The sequence below is a fragment of the Westerdykella ornata genome (genome assembly GCF_010094085.1).
Source record: "Westerdykella ornata strain CBS 379.55 unplaced genomic scaffold EI97scaffold_27, whole genome shotgun sequence".
Taxonomy (NCBI): Eukaryota; Fungi; Ascomycota; class Dothideomycetes; order Pleosporales; family Sporormiaceae; genus Westerdykella; species Westerdykella ornata.
In genome coordinates, this window is record NW_022986877.1 from 218,502 (window position 1) to 236,154 (window position 17,653).

General features: G+C 51.7%; 7 protein-coding genes across 7 annotated transcripts; 3 read left to right on the top strand and 4 right to left on the bottom strand.

Annotated features, from left to right (window-relative positions):
* Positions 1–66: 66 nt before the first annotated feature.
* Positions 67–3,129, top strand: EI97DRAFT_158391 (kinase-like protein). Its single transcript, XM_033793311.1, has 5 exons — positions 67–955; positions 1,007–1,657; positions 1,710–1,893; positions 1,956–2,120; positions 2,177–3,129. The coding sequence occupies exons 1-5, from the start codon at positions 260–262 to the stop codon at positions 2,896–2,898; spliced, it is 2,418 nt and encodes an 805-aa protein (XP_033650989.1). The 5' UTR covers positions 67–259; the 3' UTR covers positions 2,899–3,129.
* Positions 3,130–4,081: 952 nt separating this feature from the next.
* EI97DRAFT_461110 (uncharacterized protein) lies at positions 4,082–4,660 on the top strand (the record flags this gene model as incomplete). Its single annotated transcript, XM_033801172.1, has 1 exon — positions 4,082–4,660. One exon carries the CDS (start codon positions 4,082–4,084, stop codon positions 4,658–4,660), a length of 579 nt encoding a protein of 192 aa, XP_033650990.1.
* Positions 4,661–5,942: 1,282 nt separating this feature from the next.
* Positions 5,943–8,400, bottom strand: EI97DRAFT_444969 (uncharacterized protein; the record flags this gene model as incomplete). The annotated part of the gene is made up of 2 exons (XM_033799935.1): positions 5,943–5,977; positions 6,081–8,400. The coding sequence occupies 2 exons, from the start codon at positions 8,398–8,400 to the stop codon at positions 5,943–5,945; spliced, it is 2,355 nt and encodes a 784-aa protein (XP_033650991.1).
* A 630-nt stretch (positions 8,401–9,030) lies between these two features.
* Positions 9,031–10,142, top strand: EI97DRAFT_480860 (uncharacterized protein; the record flags this gene model as incomplete). The annotated part of the gene is made up of 2 exons (XM_033802033.1): positions 9,031–9,433; positions 9,484–10,142. The coding sequence occupies exons 1-2, from the start codon at positions 9,319–9,321 to the stop codon at positions 10,140–10,142; spliced, it is 774 nt and encodes a 257-aa protein (XP_033650992.1). The 5' UTR covers positions 9,031–9,318.
* Positions 10,143–10,683: 541 nt separating this feature from the next.
* Positions 10,684–14,241, bottom strand: EI97DRAFT_158495 (uncharacterized protein). The gene has a single exon (XM_033793313.1). The coding sequence runs from the start codon at positions 14,023–14,025 to the stop codon at positions 11,140–11,142; it is 2,886 nt and encodes a 961-aa protein (XP_033650993.1). The 5' UTR covers positions 14,026–14,241; the 3' UTR covers positions 10,684–11,139.
* A 296-nt stretch (positions 14,242–14,537) lies between these two features.
* Positions 14,538–15,343, bottom strand: EI97DRAFT_383565 (uncharacterized protein; the record flags this gene model as incomplete). Its single annotated transcript, XM_033795920.1, has 2 exons — positions 14,538–15,025; positions 15,076–15,343. 2 exons carry the CDS (start codon positions 15,341–15,343, stop codon positions 14,538–14,540), a joined length of 756 nt encoding a protein of 251 aa, XP_033650994.1.
* A 440-nt stretch (positions 15,344–15,783) lies between these two features.
* Positions 15,784–17,651, bottom strand: EI97DRAFT_158415 (uncharacterized protein). Its single transcript, XM_033793312.1, has 5 exons — positions 17,565–17,651; positions 16,619–17,515; positions 16,503–16,562; positions 16,305–16,453; positions 15,784–16,255 (listed from the first exon to the last, which is right to left on the bottom strand). The coding sequence occupies exons 2-5, from the start codon at positions 17,480–17,482 to the stop codon at positions 15,976–15,978; spliced, it is 1,353 nt and encodes a 450-aa protein (XP_033650995.1). The 5' UTR covers positions 17,483–17,515; positions 17,565–17,651; the 3' UTR covers positions 15,784–15,975.
* Positions 17,652–17,653: the final 2 nt, after the last annotated feature.

The following is a 17,653-nucleotide window of genomic DNA, read 5'->3' on the forward strand; positions in this document are numbered from 1 at the left end:
TCCTGCCGGGATTGCGAGGCAATGTCTCTAGTTGCAGCCATGGAGAAGTTCATTATCTCTCACAACGACATCTTTGTTCGTCCTTTCTTGATTAAGGCCACAGACTGCCATTGGCGCATCTCCACAGCCACACGCCCTTTCGCGTCCACGGACAAAGAACTCGACCACTCTGCCTGTCTTGGACCGTCTTGCTGCCTCATATAAATGCTCGAGTCCTGATATACCGCTAATCAGCTCCAAGGATACTTGCACTGTCAAGATGGCGGCGCCGGCGGACGGATCGACAGTGGATGATTATTACCACTCCTCAGTTGATATAGCGACCAACTATATCAACAGACGGTACGACAGTCAGGGAGAAGTGGCCCTCCCGGGCGAAAAGCAGCTTACATATTGGGCGAAATGTGAGGCGATTCTATACGAAGACAGCGCAGTGGGTACGGTTCGGATAGATGAGACCAGATGGCCGGATTCCGCTCGGCCGCACAATTTCACGCTCACCTTCCGAAGGATTCCAGCTAGAAACGGAGGCTTCAAGGACGAAAGATTTGTTCGATGGGTGCGAGATGAAAATGTCAAGGTCCCCCAATCGAACAAATATTCCAACAGGAAGAAGACGTACAAGTTCAATATAGGGATGACAAAGAAGGGCAATATGCAGAATATCTACATACAGAGGGTCGCGCCTGCCGCGATGCGTCATAAACCTCAGCGCGCTGAACACATCAGGATCTGGAATACCACCGATGCCCAGCGGCTTTATGACGATATCCTATTGGGTAAAAATGACATACTTCCGTGTCCGCCGCGCATTCGTCGAGAGCTGAAGCTCTGGGCCACAATACGGGTGGAGAATTACCATAAGCCACTCGACCCGACTGCAGAGTCGCCTCTCGAACGTATTGTATCAGTGAGCGCCGAAAGAGTCGACGGCGACATACAGGCTGGAGGACAGGTAAACAAATGAAAATCTACTCGAGGAAAAGATGCTAAGAATCGCCCACAGGATGGTAGTGCTAATGAAAATAATGGCGAGATTGATAGATTTATTTCCGCGGCTTACAAGGAGTCACTCCAGGATTTCGACAACGAGGGTCGTCTCTCAATGCAAATACGAAGGGACCCTGGCATTATGGACAAAGCAGGCTGGGTTGTGGCGCCTCCAGGTCCCGTTAAGTATTGCCTCTGTCGCAGATACCGTTCCCAAACCAAATCTGGAAGTCGAAGGGAGTTGCTTGTCGGTGACGCGGGTGCGGAAACAATTGATGACAGTGAGGTAGAAGACAATGGCGCCGAAGATGAGTCTACCGAAAAAGGAGGCAAAACCATCAAAGCAAGTGTGGCTAAGTCAAAGAGCAACGGAGGGACCGAGAAAATGCCAAATTGGGTGGAAGAGGAGGAGCTCTATGCCGACCGTGAAAGCGAGGTCGAAGATGACGCTGTCTGCTATCTTTGGGACCTCCGTGCGGATCAATGGTATCTGGTTATGCAACGGAAAGTCAACCTATCGCTCCATGCACGCCAGCATATGGCGATGAAATTTCCTGTTGAGGGTGAACGACAGTCCTGGATTTTTACGAGATTTGAAGAGAAAAGTGAATCGGCCGTCGGTGTATCAGTTGTTTTGCGAACAGATCGACAAGATAATATAACAGACGTATGTGCACCCCAGATCAACTATCTTACTGCCATTGACTCACGGATATCAGCATGTCGCCGTCAAACGATTAACAAGAATGGATAATGAGCTGAAGAACGACTCTAAGGGGTTTTCGCTCGAACCTCGAGAGCTCTACCTCTGCCGACGGCTTATGAGATTGGAATCAAGATCGAATTTCGTGGAGTTGAGGCATGATTCTTATCACCATTCTAGCCGAACTCCTTACTCTCTGTGTATGTGACCTGACTACTTCAGTTATAGCTGTGCGGAAGCAGGGCTGACTAGTGGCTTGTAGATTTCGAATTGGCGCCTTATGGCGACCTATCAAGGCATATGACGACGCCACGGCGTCGGCTCCCTGAGTTATTCCTTTGGACTGTGTTCAAAGGTATTACGGACACTTGCTATTATATGCAGCATGATTCAGGGCTGGACAAAGGCGAAGCTTATGTGCATATTGGTCAGTATCTGGTTCCGCGCCCGTGACCGCTGCCAGCATTCCTGACGTCTTTTCAGATGTAAAGCCCGAAAATGTTTTCCTCTTCCAAACACCCCAGTCATCGAGGGGTCCATATGCTGCACATGCGAAGCTGGGAGACTACGGTCTCTACTGCCACCTCAATCGCGAGCGCCTTGAATATCAAGTTGGCACTGAAGGCTCCCGTGCGCCGGAGCAGCTGATCGACGACGACCAGGTGAAGGTGGCGGAGGACGGCCAGCGGCCAAAGGCGATCAGCACAGACGTGTTTGGGATTGGTATGATCATGTACCGCGCGATGTACAGATGCTCCGACTCGACTGAGCAAGTTACGGATCCCCCAGGGCCGTTTGGTGGGTGTGGTGCACGCGGGAAGCGAGACGAAGAGTGCGCGCAAACCTACTCGTATGGCCTGCATCAGCTTGTCGAAGGATGTCTACACAGGGAACAGAACAAGAGGTACACAATTGCGCGGCTGAAGGAGCTAGTCGACCAGGGCATACAGGCGTACGATGAATACCACGGCCGTCTCTTGCAACAGGACCGGCAGGCTGCCAGCGCCAGCCTTCCGGATTTCATGCGCGTGGCCTTCTGGGATTCCCCTTATCTCTTAGGACGCAAATTTCGGAGGGCGGAGGCGGAAGAGGAGGTGGAAGATGATGACGATGATGAGCAAACTGACGAAACTGAGGAGGAGCCAGATGATGAACATGATGAGCAAACCGACAAAACTGACGGTCTTAATACCTCCCGGTCCTGAGATGGACCTTCCCCCGCGAAAGCGAAGAAAGATTGAGGTTGACGGAAGGGATGTGCAACGGCCTCCGACGACTCATGGAAAAAGGATACACTCGCGGCCGCACAAGTAGCCTTTCAGTAGGGAACATGCTTTTCCCAAATGATACTGAGTCTAGAACAGAACAACGGCGTTAGAACGACGGCGTAAGATAGAGGGACACCATTTGGTAATCTGGGCGGAGATTGGCAAGGGGTTTCCGAGGCCTTTCATTATCGTCACCTTCGATTTCAAGAATTCAGTTTGTCGTTCTTTTCCTGCTTATAAATCTTCTTTTCCTGCTTGTAAATCTGCAATTTCCCCGGCTTACAATGTATATAGACTTCTAATGGATCGTGGCTCTATGCGGCGAGAAGATGATCTGAGGTCGCCCATAGAACGGTCGTGGCATGTGCATGACTGGGCAGCTAGTGTAGCTTGTCCTATATGTGTACTAGGTTGTCCGTGAAAACAAGTTCCGCTAAGGCCTCGACCTATTCAGATCCAACTTTACATTGTCTTCAACTTAAGATTGGAACGAGATCTGGACGGGGTGTGTGATCAGGAACAGTGAAAGGCGGCGGTCGGGCACCAATGTACGCTGCCCAACGTGAATCCTTGCAAGAGTACCTTCGCCATGGTCTGACTTGTCTTCTTTTACCAGCGCTTGAGTTGGCTACGCAGGCCAGCTGTCGTCGCTCATAGCGATCTTTCAGTAAGAGCTTGCTATAGGACACACGCATCAGAGATGACGGTCGACACTTTCATACTCAAGTGTTTCGGACTAACAATAAACAATGTTGACATTTTCACCAGTCCTGAATTTGAGAAACAATATCTTCCTTTTCCTAGCATGCGAGGTATTGGAGCCGACCTCATGAATAAAGCGTAATTTATAACAGACGCAGGACCTAGCGGAGTAAGGATAAAGAAGCAGCTAAAGCTCTTAACTCATTGTCATGAGAAAGTGATATCGTACTCTGTTAAACTTGATTGAATTTTACAATCGTATATCTACAATGTCGTACGCTGTGAAGTCCATGAACAGCGCTATGCAGTCCCTGTCCGTCAAAAGGTTACGGGCCGAACGAATTGTCACACAACCCCTTACTTATCCCATCCCAACTTATCAACTCCACATTCAACTCATATCCCACCATCCGAAACAATGACCCGAGATATCATCCCATTCAGCGAACTCTACGGTGAGAACTGGTCCCGTCCCAACTTTGACCCGCACTTCGATAACATCCGCACCAGAACCAAGTATCTCCACCATTGCTCGCAGTGCAGAAAGATCCCAAAGCGATCCTGTTACACCAAAGGGCATATGGCGTTCTGTACCGTGCACATCAAGGACAAAGATAGCAACTGGGTCAGGCACGGCCAGAGGTTCACGGTGCAATCAGGTGGCTGCGACGCCCACCCCCGAGTGCAGGGATACAATCATGCCATTGCAGACGCATTCAAGACTGGGGTACCCGCTGGTATAGAGGCTTTTGATGAGTATGACCGGCGCGATGAAAGGGCTGAACTGACAGCCGATGCTCACACTGAGCCACGGGGCGATACTCCTGCAACCGGAGATGCGGAGTCAATACTGGCGGAAGCGGATGCTGAGGCAGAAGACCAGATTGAGAAAGGTGAGTACGATCCCGAGGTTACCGTGAAAGCGCTTCGCGAACTTGCAAACAGGAAGAAATGGGCTGAGAAGGACCGACGCAAGGGGACTTCCAAGCCCGCTTAATGTTTCCATAGAACCTTTGCGACTGTGAGCCGTCAAAAGGTCGTGAATGTGGCCGGCTGACCGTTTATAGAATAAGTGGGTAATCGAATAGGTATATAACCCTTGGAAAAGAAGAGAGGGTCTCAATGTCGGAGGAGCAATACCAGGCCATATTTTGATCCGATAGATATTGTTCGGCACATACTGGTATCAGGTATCCTGTTATGGATTATAGAATGATGGTGTAAACTTAGAGAGCGTCCAGTAGCGCCCATGTGTACCGCCGTTCCAACAGGCTTATAAGAGCCAAAGGGAATGAATACAAAAATACTCCTATGTATCCTGTTTCTGACTTGCGCTGGGCACAAACCAGCTATACAAAATCGAAATTGACCAATTGCAGGATCCCTTCTTTTTGTTCCGACTGTTTGGCTTAGTTTGATGCACCGTAAATTACTCTTATTGACCGGGTCAGGCGGTGAGCTCTAGCTTGCCTAACACTGTTAACGGTTTGTATGCTGAGAGTGTGAAGTATTCTAGCGGCATCTGCAGAAGCAGAGCGCATGACGGTTTTAGCACAAGCTTTATGCTGTTTGTGGATTTGGCTTGACACGCTTGCAATGATACACAACTACATAGGTAGCTAAAAGAGTAACATCACCTAATATAACTCTTCAATGTCCTTCTGCATTACAAATACGCTACAACATTGTCACTGAGAGATGGAAACGTGAATGCTCCATTTAGATCCGTGCAGATGATGGAAGTGGGCTGCCAAGGTTATGTGGAAAGTGCATATTGTCTATGGCCTTTGCGTAAATCAGAAGATATAATTAACTACCTCCTTGGCGAGGATAACAAATAGGTGCGGGAGAGATTGTTGCCGTGTCCAGACCTAAATATGCGAAACTGATGATTGAGTAATCAGGGCTCACCCGTGGTGGTCAAATTTTCCGGGATGTGCTTCACATACGCATATTGGTTTGAAATCTTTTGTAGAAACAAAGAGATGTAATGCCGGAGTTGTAATGCGTAGTCTATCTGAGGAACTGTTCAACAACGGAGTAATCCTGGATGTCACAGTGCATTACGGTAAACGCCAAGGTGCTTAGTCATCACCCCTGAATTCATTGCAGATACGTTTATCACACATATTTATCTATGTACCTCTTGCTACATTTCTATTACTTGTTTTATGCGGAGAATAACTAGCAGATCGCCAGAGAAGCAGGAAAAACAAAAGAAGCAATGCCGCCGCGGAAGCCACCACTCAACACCTTTCCATGATGTAGCAGCCTTTACTTCAGAAACTTAGACTGGGGAACCACACGCACCAGCCTGCACAGCAATCAGTGCCAACAAGGAAGTTTAGAAGCATCCACATCAGATCAACCTAGGAGAGGGTCAGCGAGAACGGGGCGTTCACGGAGTGATGGCTTACTGTGTTGCGCGGGGGAACATTCTATGCCATCACCACGTTCCGTGGCGCTGTGTGCCAACATCGTCTCAGCAAGATGAGCACGTTCCGCAAGAGTTTGCAAGGGCTCATCTGGTGCATATCCTTCTTCGGGCTTCTCTTTCGCATCTTCGTCCTCGAGATCATCGACCCGAAATAGCTTCTCAATCTCCCGGCGCAAGTGTTCTTCCGTCGTTGGCCAACCATATCCCAGTCCTTCCGCAAGATTGTCAAGAGAAATACCACGGACTCCAGGTATTTCGTCGAGGACTGTTTTGAGGAAATCCTCCATGATCCCATAGTCATGGTACAGGGCGAATATCGCGGCCTGGTACATGGGAGATTTCCGAGTATAGACTGCATCCTTGCAACCCGCAGCTTTCAACGCTTCGTAATAAACCTGGCGATAATGCTCGAGTTTGAAAGCCATGTGCGGCGCGCGGTCGATGTCGGATTCGGAATGCCAGTCGCGGTTGAGGAACTTGGGGACGGCTCCACCGGTGCCTATGCAGCGGGGTACCGCGGTGCAACGGTCCCAATCTATGATGCCAGTGACGTTGCCTTCCTCGTCAACCAGAATATTCTGCAGATCAAGGTCGTTATGGCGAAGGACGAAGGACTCCTCGGTCGCAAACGTGGGCGAGGATCGGAAGACGGGCTGGGAGTAGATGATCTCAATAAGTTTGCGGAGGCCGCGGAGTTCTATCGCATTCGTCTTCTCCTCAGGCACATCAATCTTGCTTAGCTCCCTCTCGACGTCCCAATCGGCATCCAAAACCGACTGAATGAATTCCCGACTTGAAGAAAACGGGCTTCGCTTGGTCACAGCTTTCATATCGGTCCCTGAGAGCCAGTGATAAGAAGGCCTGATTGTTGGCTCATCATCGAGGCTGAAGTTGTTACAGTGAGGAATACCAATTCCCCGGAATTGGAGCTTTCCAAGCTCCGCCATACAGGCCGCTAACGAGCGTAGGAAGGTCAAACGTTTCGCTTCAGTCGCTTCCGAAGGCTGGTCTGCCAGGAGGAAGAACGGTTTCCCGTTTGGACGGTCTTCTTCAGAGTCCTCGTACCAGAGATCATATGCTTGCTTCCCGGGAAGTTTCTCCATGATGATGAAGGGTGCCCCAATCTCGTTCCACACGGTACATCCGCTACCAAGTACCTTCGGCAGCGGAACCTTGGTATGGTGTTTGATGTATCTCATTAACACCGCTTCATCGTCGAGCATATCCTCGTCGGGACGTTGCCAACGCTCTTCTGTCCCATGAGCTGGGATGCGGACAACAAACTCCTGGACTTGGTTCTCGGCCTCTAACTCCATAAACACAATCTGGTGGTATGTTCCCTCAGTACGACCGGTTACGCGGAACTGGTCCAGGGTTGGCCTCCGACCCGAAGGGGTGTGTACAAAAACACGTGCGATGCGTTGCAAATTATGATCGGAGATGGCGTGGATTGCGGCCCAGTCGCGACGGTCCACGGCATACTTTGGGCTTTCTTCGGATGATGTGCTGGTCGCGCCACTTTTGGGGTCATTGGTTGTACGGGTACCAGGACCGGTATTGCGGGTGGTAGAAGTCTTCGCGGGATTGCCATCTGGGTGTATCAGGATATCGGAATCGTCGACCTTTGGCTCATCGATCGAATTCGGTTGCTGCTCAAGTTGCTTTTTCAGCGCTTCCACCACTTTATCATGTTTGCGTCTGGAGAGCCAAGGTAGCTTCCACTTCATCTTGCCGAAAACTGCGTTTGGCGAGCGCCTGAACTTGAGTTTTATCTTCTGTGCAATGCTTCGGACGCCTGATTGACTATCGTTTGACTCGTCTGACAAATGCTTGCTGCCGCAACTGGCTTCCCTGGACAGACAAATGGAGTGCCGTTTTGGTCCATCGGAGGTGCTCTGCATTACCGAGTCAACCGCCACTGAGGTGGGAGACTGTGAAGGGGCCGTGGTGGTATTCGTCTTGTTCCGATTATTGGTATGAGAATGAACTTGAGCGATGAGTGATGGATGGGCGGAGTGTGTTGTTGGCTGCGATGATGGCGCGGCATTCTCAGACGCAACTGAGGATTGAGCAACCGAAGCAGAATGTATGTTCGTAGTTCCGCAACGATGAAAAAGATTGCGAAGTTTTGGAGGGAGAAGTGAAGCTTTCGCGCCCAATTGTTTCTGTCCCGCAGAACGAGTTGCGGGCGGGACCGATGTGCAATCGTCAGATGTGCGCATTGAAGATGGAGTCGCTGGGATGGAGCGCTTCGGCCCGTAGGCTACATAGACGATTCCGAAGGGTCCCGCGAATGCCATAGCTTTGGTAAGTGCGGGGTTGTAGTTGAGGGTTGGGTTGCTTGCTGCGGTTCCGTACAGGGTCGGTGAACTTTTGGGCCTTATGCTGGGAGATTTACTTGCGTTGCACGTGACCAGAGACAACCTTGGCTCCCGTAACAGCTCTGTTGAATTGTACAGGGGAGTGAACGGAAGTACAGCTACAATTCGCGGTAATGCCAGGGTCGCCCCGTGAAGTCAAAGCAACCCGGAACGTGGGAGGGGCTCGTAATAAGCAGGATAACGGAACTCTCGAAAGGATAGCCTGGAATCAAACCGCAGGAGCGGCAAAAAGGAGGTTTGGCGGAGCAAACCTGCAAGTAGCAAGAGAATCAGCGAGTCAAAGACAGTGCTGGAATTGCACACTCAAGGGCCAGAGGACTGAAATCCTCTATACTGTAGCCTTGAGCGTCAGGAATGAGCGCCTGGGCCGACCCTTCACAGATATTAGAATTTATATGAAAGGCTGAACACTGGGCTCCTAAATAGTACGAGAACAAAGAGAACAGGAATGACATACATTGTGCATAAGCGAGAGCATTGTGGTCCTTCATCGCGACAGATCGGCGCGTTCTAACTTGGCGCCCCGGTATTACATCACCTGACACAGCCAGGCATGGGGCTTTCACAGAAACCCGCCTGAAAGTTCAGGCAGAACCCACGAAAGGAACGGTGCCGTCCTTCACAGATTCAGCGGCATGCCTTACCGACATATTCTCATGGCCTGCCCACCTCGTTCCATTCTGTCCCCGCTGTACCAACCCCTCAACCCAACCTGAGAACAGCAACCCCCAGGTCAACGACCTTGTCAACCGCGTTGTCGTGGGGCATACCATTCAAAGGTAATTCAGAGCCGGCAGCCGGTAATTGGAGTCTGACCAGGTTGAGTGGATACGCGCCATGGTTCTGGACAAGAAAGAGGTGTTTGAGAAGTTGTATGGGCCGAACTGGGAAGTCCAAAATTGGCATCCAATGATTAGGAACATCCGAACCGGGGTAAAAAGCTCCAAAGCACGTAAGTCTTTCTTGTCATTACACTGATCGCGGCCGCTAACTGACTCGCAGATCATTGTGGCGAGTGCGCGGCCAGAAGACAACGAAGCTGTTACGAGGCGTTGCACTATGTGTACTGCTCCGCGATGGTCGTCGCAGACAACGGGAATGTAGTACGCTGCGGCGAGGTGCTTTGCTTCCGGTCAAAAGGGTGTTTACACCACCCTTTCTCAGCCGGATACAATGAACTCTTCCGGGAATTGAGACTATTCGGCTTGGTGGCGGAGGAGCTAGTAGATATGGTCACGACTCCTGACTCTGACCTTGGCGCGCGCCAGAAGGAGCAAAGAAGGACGGAGAACGCCGAGATTCAGAGAGAGATGGATCGCCAAGCAGAGGAGCTCGCTGAAGCTGGTGCGGGTGAAGGACCTCAATCCTTTGCGAACATCTTCGACCGTTTCAAGAACCGGAATAAGCAGGACGAGGCAAACCGACGAGCTGCGCGAAGAACTGAGGCTAACCTCACTCGCATGGCCACCCGTGAGGCAGAAGCGCAGCGCCACAGGTGGACCAAAAAGGACACTAAAATCAGCAAGTTCAACAAGTCCAAGAAGAGAATGGAGGAGCAGCGGAAGGCCGAAGAGCGAGCAGCGCAAAGGGAGGCGAGGGCCAAGACCGAAGCTGGCCTACTCATGAACGACGGTACATTGAGTATCGTCAGGCGGCCGTGACCTCCATTCCGACTGTAAGTACACTGGTGTTGGAAATATCCACTTCCTTCATGCAGGAGAGTACTAATCGCGCCTCGTCCAGATAAGTCAGCATCCTTTCGCCCTTCCGCCGCCTTGTCTCTTTTCGTAGACGGGTCGTCGCATTCTTAAACGGGATGTTGAATACATGGGATGGCTTGGTACACAAGAACATTGGGTTTGTGGAGATGTCGTGTGGATCTAGAAACGCCGAGTATCTGTAACTGTTTGGTCTGGCAAATGTGTAACCACTTGACTTCGTTTGTGGGACCGTCTCCGTTCAGCTGCAGGCGTTTGGTACTTCAAGTACATAGCAGCAATTACTGCTTATCTCCATTGATATCTTTCACGCCTATCTTGCTCTTGCGCTCGTGCTCTTAGGGTCTGAACAGATGTCGGTACACCGTAAGCGACCGCCTGGTTTCGTTGGGCGGGGTCCCAGAATAATTCAAGAGAAGACCATCATCATCTATGAGGGCTTATAAGGAAGGGTAGAAGATGATTGTGGAGGGTACAGCAAGATGCTAGAGGTCCCGTTGTCGAACGACGTCGAATTTAGCTCTGGCCAGCGCCAAGCGATCTACCGCTAGCGCCGATCAGCCAGCCGCCTCAGGCATACTTAGTAAGCCTCCTTTATCTCTCCCTGAGTGTTGCTATCTGAACCCAGCCTAACCAGAGTTACAACTTATTCCCAGACATCCATCCCACTAATCCACAGAGTGTCGGCGGCAATCAATCGCTTGTAGCATGGACACACAGATAGCCCCCCAACGCATCTCAGCACAAATACTCGTACATCACTTCCCACCATTTCCATCACCCCCAATATTTCACATGATCAGCCATGCAGATCAAGAACCCTCCACATATCCCCCATCTCTTTCCGTTCTCACTTCCCTCTCTCCCTTCTCCCTTAACTCTATCAATTCCCACATGTACCCTCCTCCTGTACACTAACACCTCATCACCCATTCCAGCCCTACACGCCCGGAACATAAAACCTCATTCCCACAACCACCATATCCTCCATACATGTCGCCTTCTTCTCATTCCTCACATTTCTCAGTATACCCTCGTCGGCATATCGAATGATGCAATCCTTGTTCAAATCCTCTTCGACACAAGTACTTGTGGAAGGTCTGCTGGGGATGACAACGGCAGGGGACGAGCGCCGTTTGCGCTTCCGGGCATTAGCGGCACCAGTGGTGTCGGTGGTCGTGATGTTGGCCTGGGACTCAAACTGAGCCTGGGGATGCTCTAGCAGTTGTGGGTCAATAGGAAATGAAGATGAAGCTGTCAGAGCGGCAGACGTGACTAGCGAATCCCCACCAGCCAACGCCCGCGAGATTTGATTGTCGACTGGTGATTGCGCAGTCGTGCTTCTGAAGCTGCCTAATGTAGACACAGCACAAGCATCTGCCCTGTCATCCGTCATGCAAGGTCCAGTCGTATCCAGATTGGTGATTGCCTGACCACAAGAGCCCTGCACAGACACAGCACTCTTCTCTAAGCAACCCCCGGAATCATGAATCGACATGATCTCAGGTGTCCCAAGCGCACTGGACAGAGGGCTTGAGAAGGAAGCATTCGACCGGAGTGCAGACGGTGTCCCGCAAGTTGGCATCGGCGCTGCGACAACGCTAGGCCGTACCACGCCGTGAGCAGACGAGGCAGTAACAGCAGGAATACCAGCAGAATCAACGGCGAAAATAGCACCATGGTTAGGAGCAGCAGTTGCAGCAGTTGACGAGAGGTTCGGGCGAGCAGCTGTACCGTTTCTGAACTCGCTTGCTGGTGTTTGACTGCGCGCTGAGCGACTCTTCCGCCGCTGGTTCCTTGCCTCCCTTAGAATCTCTTCAGTATCATTGAAAACGTGGGTAACCCCTTTCTTCCCTTGTTTATCAAGCAGTGGTGGCACAACGGGAGCAGTGCGCGTGGCCGCAAGTGGCTTGGTTTGTCCTGTTGAAGTCCTGAGTGAAGGGTTGTTATGATCGAGATTGTCCGCTGTGACGATGTCGTTATTATCTCTCTTCTGTTCGAGAACTAAAGTTGGCTTACGCAACAGGCCGCCCGTTGTGCGGGTGTGAGCACTTTCCATCTCTTCGACTATTGTGGGTTTCGGAGCACTCGCTGCTCCATTTACTTCCACTTCCACTGGGGTTGGGGATGTGAGAGGTGGTGTTCTCGGAACAATAGGCTCTGAGCAGTGTTGCATGGCCTCCGTTCTGATCTCCTCTCGACGCACCACAGTGCTTGTACGTGCACGCTGATTCCTTGAACTGTCACTCGCGCATCTCTCGCTCTTCGGGTTGATAGGAATGCGTTGTGGGACCTCCCATCGACGATCAACGATTACTGCACCGCCCTTCCCTGTGATTAATATCCGACGAAGTAGAATACTTGATCGAGGTTGATGGAGGTCTACAAGTTGTGGATCAATTGGCAATGTTGGCCTGGGCACAGGCCAGAGCGCTACTGGCGGGCGTGGGCCAGAGTGCTGCACTGGACGGAGATACGGAAACTTTGTTTGGGGCGGAGCAGTTGGTCCTGCGAACGGGTATGCTTGGGGTCCTACTTCGTGGGAACTGCTATAAGCCGGCAGTTCGAGCGCGGAGCTCTCTCGGCTTCTCGTTGAAGGCATTTGTAGGAGTGTATCGCTCATGCTTTGGCCGGAGTGGGCGTGTCCCATGGGTCGTGAAGGAGACGGGATCATGTTCGGGTAGTTCGGGTAGACCGTCGGTAACCCCGTGATGGAAAAGCGCTCAACTTCCATCGGATTCACTGTTGTACCCAATGGATACATGTGATATACTGGCGTTGCTCCCGGGAAAGCTCGGGCCGTTGAGGAAATGTTTTCGACATCCATGATGTCAGGAGCGCATAAGGTCGTACTGGGAACATGCTGCGAAAATGGCCGCTGGGAACTCGAGATGAGAGGATCTTCTCTGTGCAGTTGGCTGATGTCCTCGTCCGCATAGAGGATGGAGGGTTCCATTTGCCCAACGCTCGAGCGCGTCGCAAAGCCTTTCTTTCGCTGAGGCACAGAGATGTGCATATAACGCGGATCTAGTAGCCTATCAGGACCTTTTATGTACTGCCTTGACCTCTCGACCTTTCCTGCAGTGACAATGACATCGATAACTCCAAAAGTCCATGATCTCGGACCCTGCATAGCCTTCACAGCATCCGGCATACATGTCATTGCGAGCATCGAGAGGTACTCTGCACTGGGCGGTCTCTCCCCCCAATCATCATAGCAACGGCCGTTTGCTTCGCGGACGAGCGCTGCGGAGATCCCCTCCCATCGTTGCCATGGTGTAACTTCTTGGTTATCCGTGCGGCTCTCGTTGAGTGAGGTGGGCGGTAGCAGGATCCATGGTCGCTCGGTTGCGAATCCGTTACGTGCGCCGCTGAAGACCTGATGCGGAGACTTTCTCGAGTTGATTTCGCGTAGATGAATCGACGTGCTAGAAGCTAGTGTACCGTTGAAAAGCACATCAATCATGAGAGAGTGCGCGTCGTCGCCGACTTTGGAGCAGGCGAAGAAGGATTTTTCCGAGAGATCCACGTGTAGTGCGAGCGCTTTTGGCTCAGGTCTGCCTCTCGCCTGGCTCCAGATGGCATTTGTACATGCCTGGACTTGTAGAAAAGGGACGTTCTGGAGGAATTTGAGGTTATAGTCGTTTGCATCGCCCGGTAACGATACACTCTCCTCCTCAAGGGTTTCGCCGTTGCGCAGTGCTCGGTCGGAGATATTGCTGGTTCTGGCCGCTCCGCGTTTGTGCGTCTCGATAGGTCTCACCGTTTCGGAGAAGTCGACGGCTTCGAGGCGCATAGAGATACCGACGGGATTGTATGTTGGCATAGCAGGCGGGCGGAGGCCAGTCACTGGGTATCTGCGAGCAATAGCTGTTGTGATAGACTGTGGCAATAGGGCTTGACAAATAGCTGAATGGAGGCGGTCATGAGAGGTTATGCGGGTCTTGTCGTACGGGGAAAGAGGGCCTACGCTTGGAGTGCGTCAAACATCGTCGACTTCCCTTTCTGGAAGCCACGCGCAGACGCGCGCCAAATTTGTCGCCAAGCAGCCGCGCCGGCTTCCGCGAACAACAAGGGCTGCGTATCCAATCACGGCAGTATGCAGACGAGACATGTAGACAATATAAAGAGACGGTTGCATGAGGCGGGCTACAACTGTTCCGCAGAGGACGAAGACAAAGAGGTGGAAGGGGTATCTTATGAAGGAAAGAGACTGACCGCTAGGAGATGGCCCCACCCATGATAGGGTGTAGGGAAGGCTATACAGAAGAAGACTTGCAACAATCTGGCTGGGTATCTGCAGAGAAAAATATGAAAGACATCCAACCTGGTTCACAATCACTCCTCAGTGATGATTCCAATGGGCGGTCCACCGAGGACATCGCCCAACTCGCCGATCGTTCGCTCGTAGACCCTGCCAATCTGTGCCTCTTTCCAGTCCTCGTCATCTTCCTCGTCGTCACTGTCATTGTTCTCGAACCCTTCGAACTTTACTGTATCATCGTTTGGCATGGCTTCATCTTCTCTGACTAGAGCTTCACCCTCTTCATCGACAAGTTCATCGCCTAATGTACGTACTACCACAAGTCTAGTCCGATCTACAATGCCTTTAAGACGGACCTTGTCTGTTATGCTGACTGTACGTCCATTCTCAAAGCCGGGGAGCGGTTCGCCTTTATCTGCGTCTTTACCCTGCAAGAGGCTAGAAAATGCGAGATCTAGTTTGTCAAGGAGTCGGAAGGTTGCCTTGGGGGAAGCAGGGAAGAGTGGGAGGTATTCGGTGAGGGAGCGCGCGATGTTGAGGAGGTATGGCACCTGCAGATTTGCTAAATCTTGATGTTAGTCCCGACGGCGAAATCAACTGGGACGGACGTACGAGATCCGGATACCCATAATACGTCAATCAGCGGCTCTATATCCCTTTCTATTTCGCCAAAATGCTGATAACCTCTGATTTCTGATGAGTCCTTGGCAGGCTTTTGCAATCGATTCTCAACGCGCAGTTGTACGGCATTGAGACCGTGGTCGAGATAGCGGATGAGCTCGCTTTCCTTGGGGCTTCCAGGCTTCAATGGGTGACGACGTGGTTGGGGGAGAGGCGATGTGATTGAGGAGGGTGCGACTGATGAGGCCAGCGGGGTCATCATGGTGATGTCCATGGTTGTCGCTGAGATATCGTTGGCAGCAACGTCAAGGCGGGATAAAGGGCAAGGGCAAAAGGTATTTGTGTCGTGACAAGGTTCGCATTCTATAGCGAAGTCCTTAGCAGAGCTGTCGTCTTGCGGAGGCCGTCGGACAAGGAGGTGAGAGCAGTCTGCCCAGCACCAGCGAGATGGTGACGTGATGCCGCCAAGCAACGCGAGCGCTAAGGAGGTCTGGCATGGACAAAGCATGTTCGCGCCGGCACCACCGGACAAGGCAGTGCCAAAGAAGTAACATCACGGTTCTACACATCTGTAAGCTTTATTACTTCATAGTCGAACGATTGCCAGTATATACAAGATATATTCACGGAACAGCATGACATCAAGCCATGTAAACATTAAAGAAAATCTATCGGAACAGCAGGTCGCAGTGCTAGTGGGAGAACAGGGTATCGGAATCGTCATAACAAATCAGCTGTGAATGCAGCTGCAACATGCAGAGTATATAGGCCTCTGCCTTTCGCGGTACTACCGTCAGACCATAAGATGTCGACTGAGTGGGCGCAGGACTCTCGGCATGCTGCCTCGTCAACTACCCGGTCAATCATGAGAGCCTCCACACAAGGACATGCTTAGATGCGGTTGTATCCAAACTTTCCGCCAGGGGCCTGCTGTCCACGGTACTCGAGCAGCTCGGCGGCTTCCTTGTCCTGCTGGGCCTGATAAGCCGCAGCCGCACGTCGACCGGCGCGGCGTTGCTTGATGCAGCAGAACAAGATAACGGCTGCGGCAATCACCACTACACCGATGACGGAGGCGACGATGGCAATTTGCGCAGTCCGACCAAGGGCCGCCCAGCGGTTGCGCACGCCGCTCGGTTTCTCGTATTCTGTCATGGCAGCTGATTTACCTCTGATCATACGTGTTAGTCGAGACCATGGGCTAAACGGATGGAACGCACTCGATGATTTTGACCTTGTCCCACGTGCCGGACGCATCCATATTCTCCCAGGAATACTCCTTAGCCGAAGTGTAATCTTGGGCAAATACCTCTTGCACAGTCATTACGAAGGGTCCTTGCTTGAAGTCGGTCTCGCCGCCGGCCCATTCCTGTGACCGGTTAGAGGGTTCGTCCTCGCGCCTGCTAAATGACGCTTACCACTACGCCAGGTCCGTTCTTGTCCTTGTCGCCGGCCGCCCAGATTCCAATGCGGATGTTCTAGAGGGTGCGTCAGTGCGCACGCTCCATGGCAGTAACGTATAAGCCTGTCATACCATGGGAGTCTGAGGATATTCTTTTCCACCCTGAGCATCTCCGTACTTGAGCTCGCGCAGCATCTTGCCATCCAGCCACCATTGCAGGCGCTCCTTGGTCCAGTCAAGGGTGTAGTTGTGGAACTCATCCTGGGGAGGGGCCATTTCGTAGTCTGCGCCACGGCCCAAGGTTTCGTTGTGGCCTTTGCCATAGTAGTTTGTCATAGCCGTAGTGTTGTCGCCTTTGAATTCCCAGTCAATCTCGTCCAAGGTCTCCGACTGCAAGATTGCCGTTGATATAATGCCTCGACCACGCGCAGCCTTCATAATGACCGTTACGCGACCAAAAAGCATGTAGAACTTGGAGACGAGTTGCGGAGAGTCGCCGCTACGCTCCACTGTCATAGTGGCGCCCTTCTCGCTCCAGTCCACCTTTCCTTGGTTCCTCTTCTCCCAAATCTTGTCGTAAAGCGTATCATTAAAGCGAAAAGTCGCGTTACCGCCGAGAGCGGGCATATTGGGACATCCTTTCTCCTTCAATGGATTGCATTTGGTGAAGGTCTGGGCAAAAGTCGTCGTGGCGAGCGTCGACAGGAGTGTGACGACGGGGAGAGCGAAGGACCGCATGGTTGCGACTGAATCGGATATCCTGTCAAAAAAATGAGTGTGGTAGTGCGTAAACCAGCCGCACAGCAATGATGGAGGGAGAGACTGCGGTGAGGTGTGAATGAGCGGACTCGAGGTCAGTAATGAGTGAAGAAGGAGGAATGCACGACGCTCAAGGGGGGAGACAGGTTCAGGAGTTGTGCAAGTGTGTCGATCGTCTGCCTCCTGTGATTGGTCGCGCACACCGACGATTTCTCCAGATGCCAAGACCCAGGGCATCTCGAAATTGTGTCCGTCACGGGTGTTTCATCGCTTGAATGAAGTGAGTCGACGCTCATTGCTTCTAATTTAAGGACCTCACAACAGTAATCTCGTTAGCGAGTGTTGTTGAGCGCCGTGCTCGCAAAAGCAGTTTTGCTACGGAGTTGTATGTATCATCGTAGACTACTG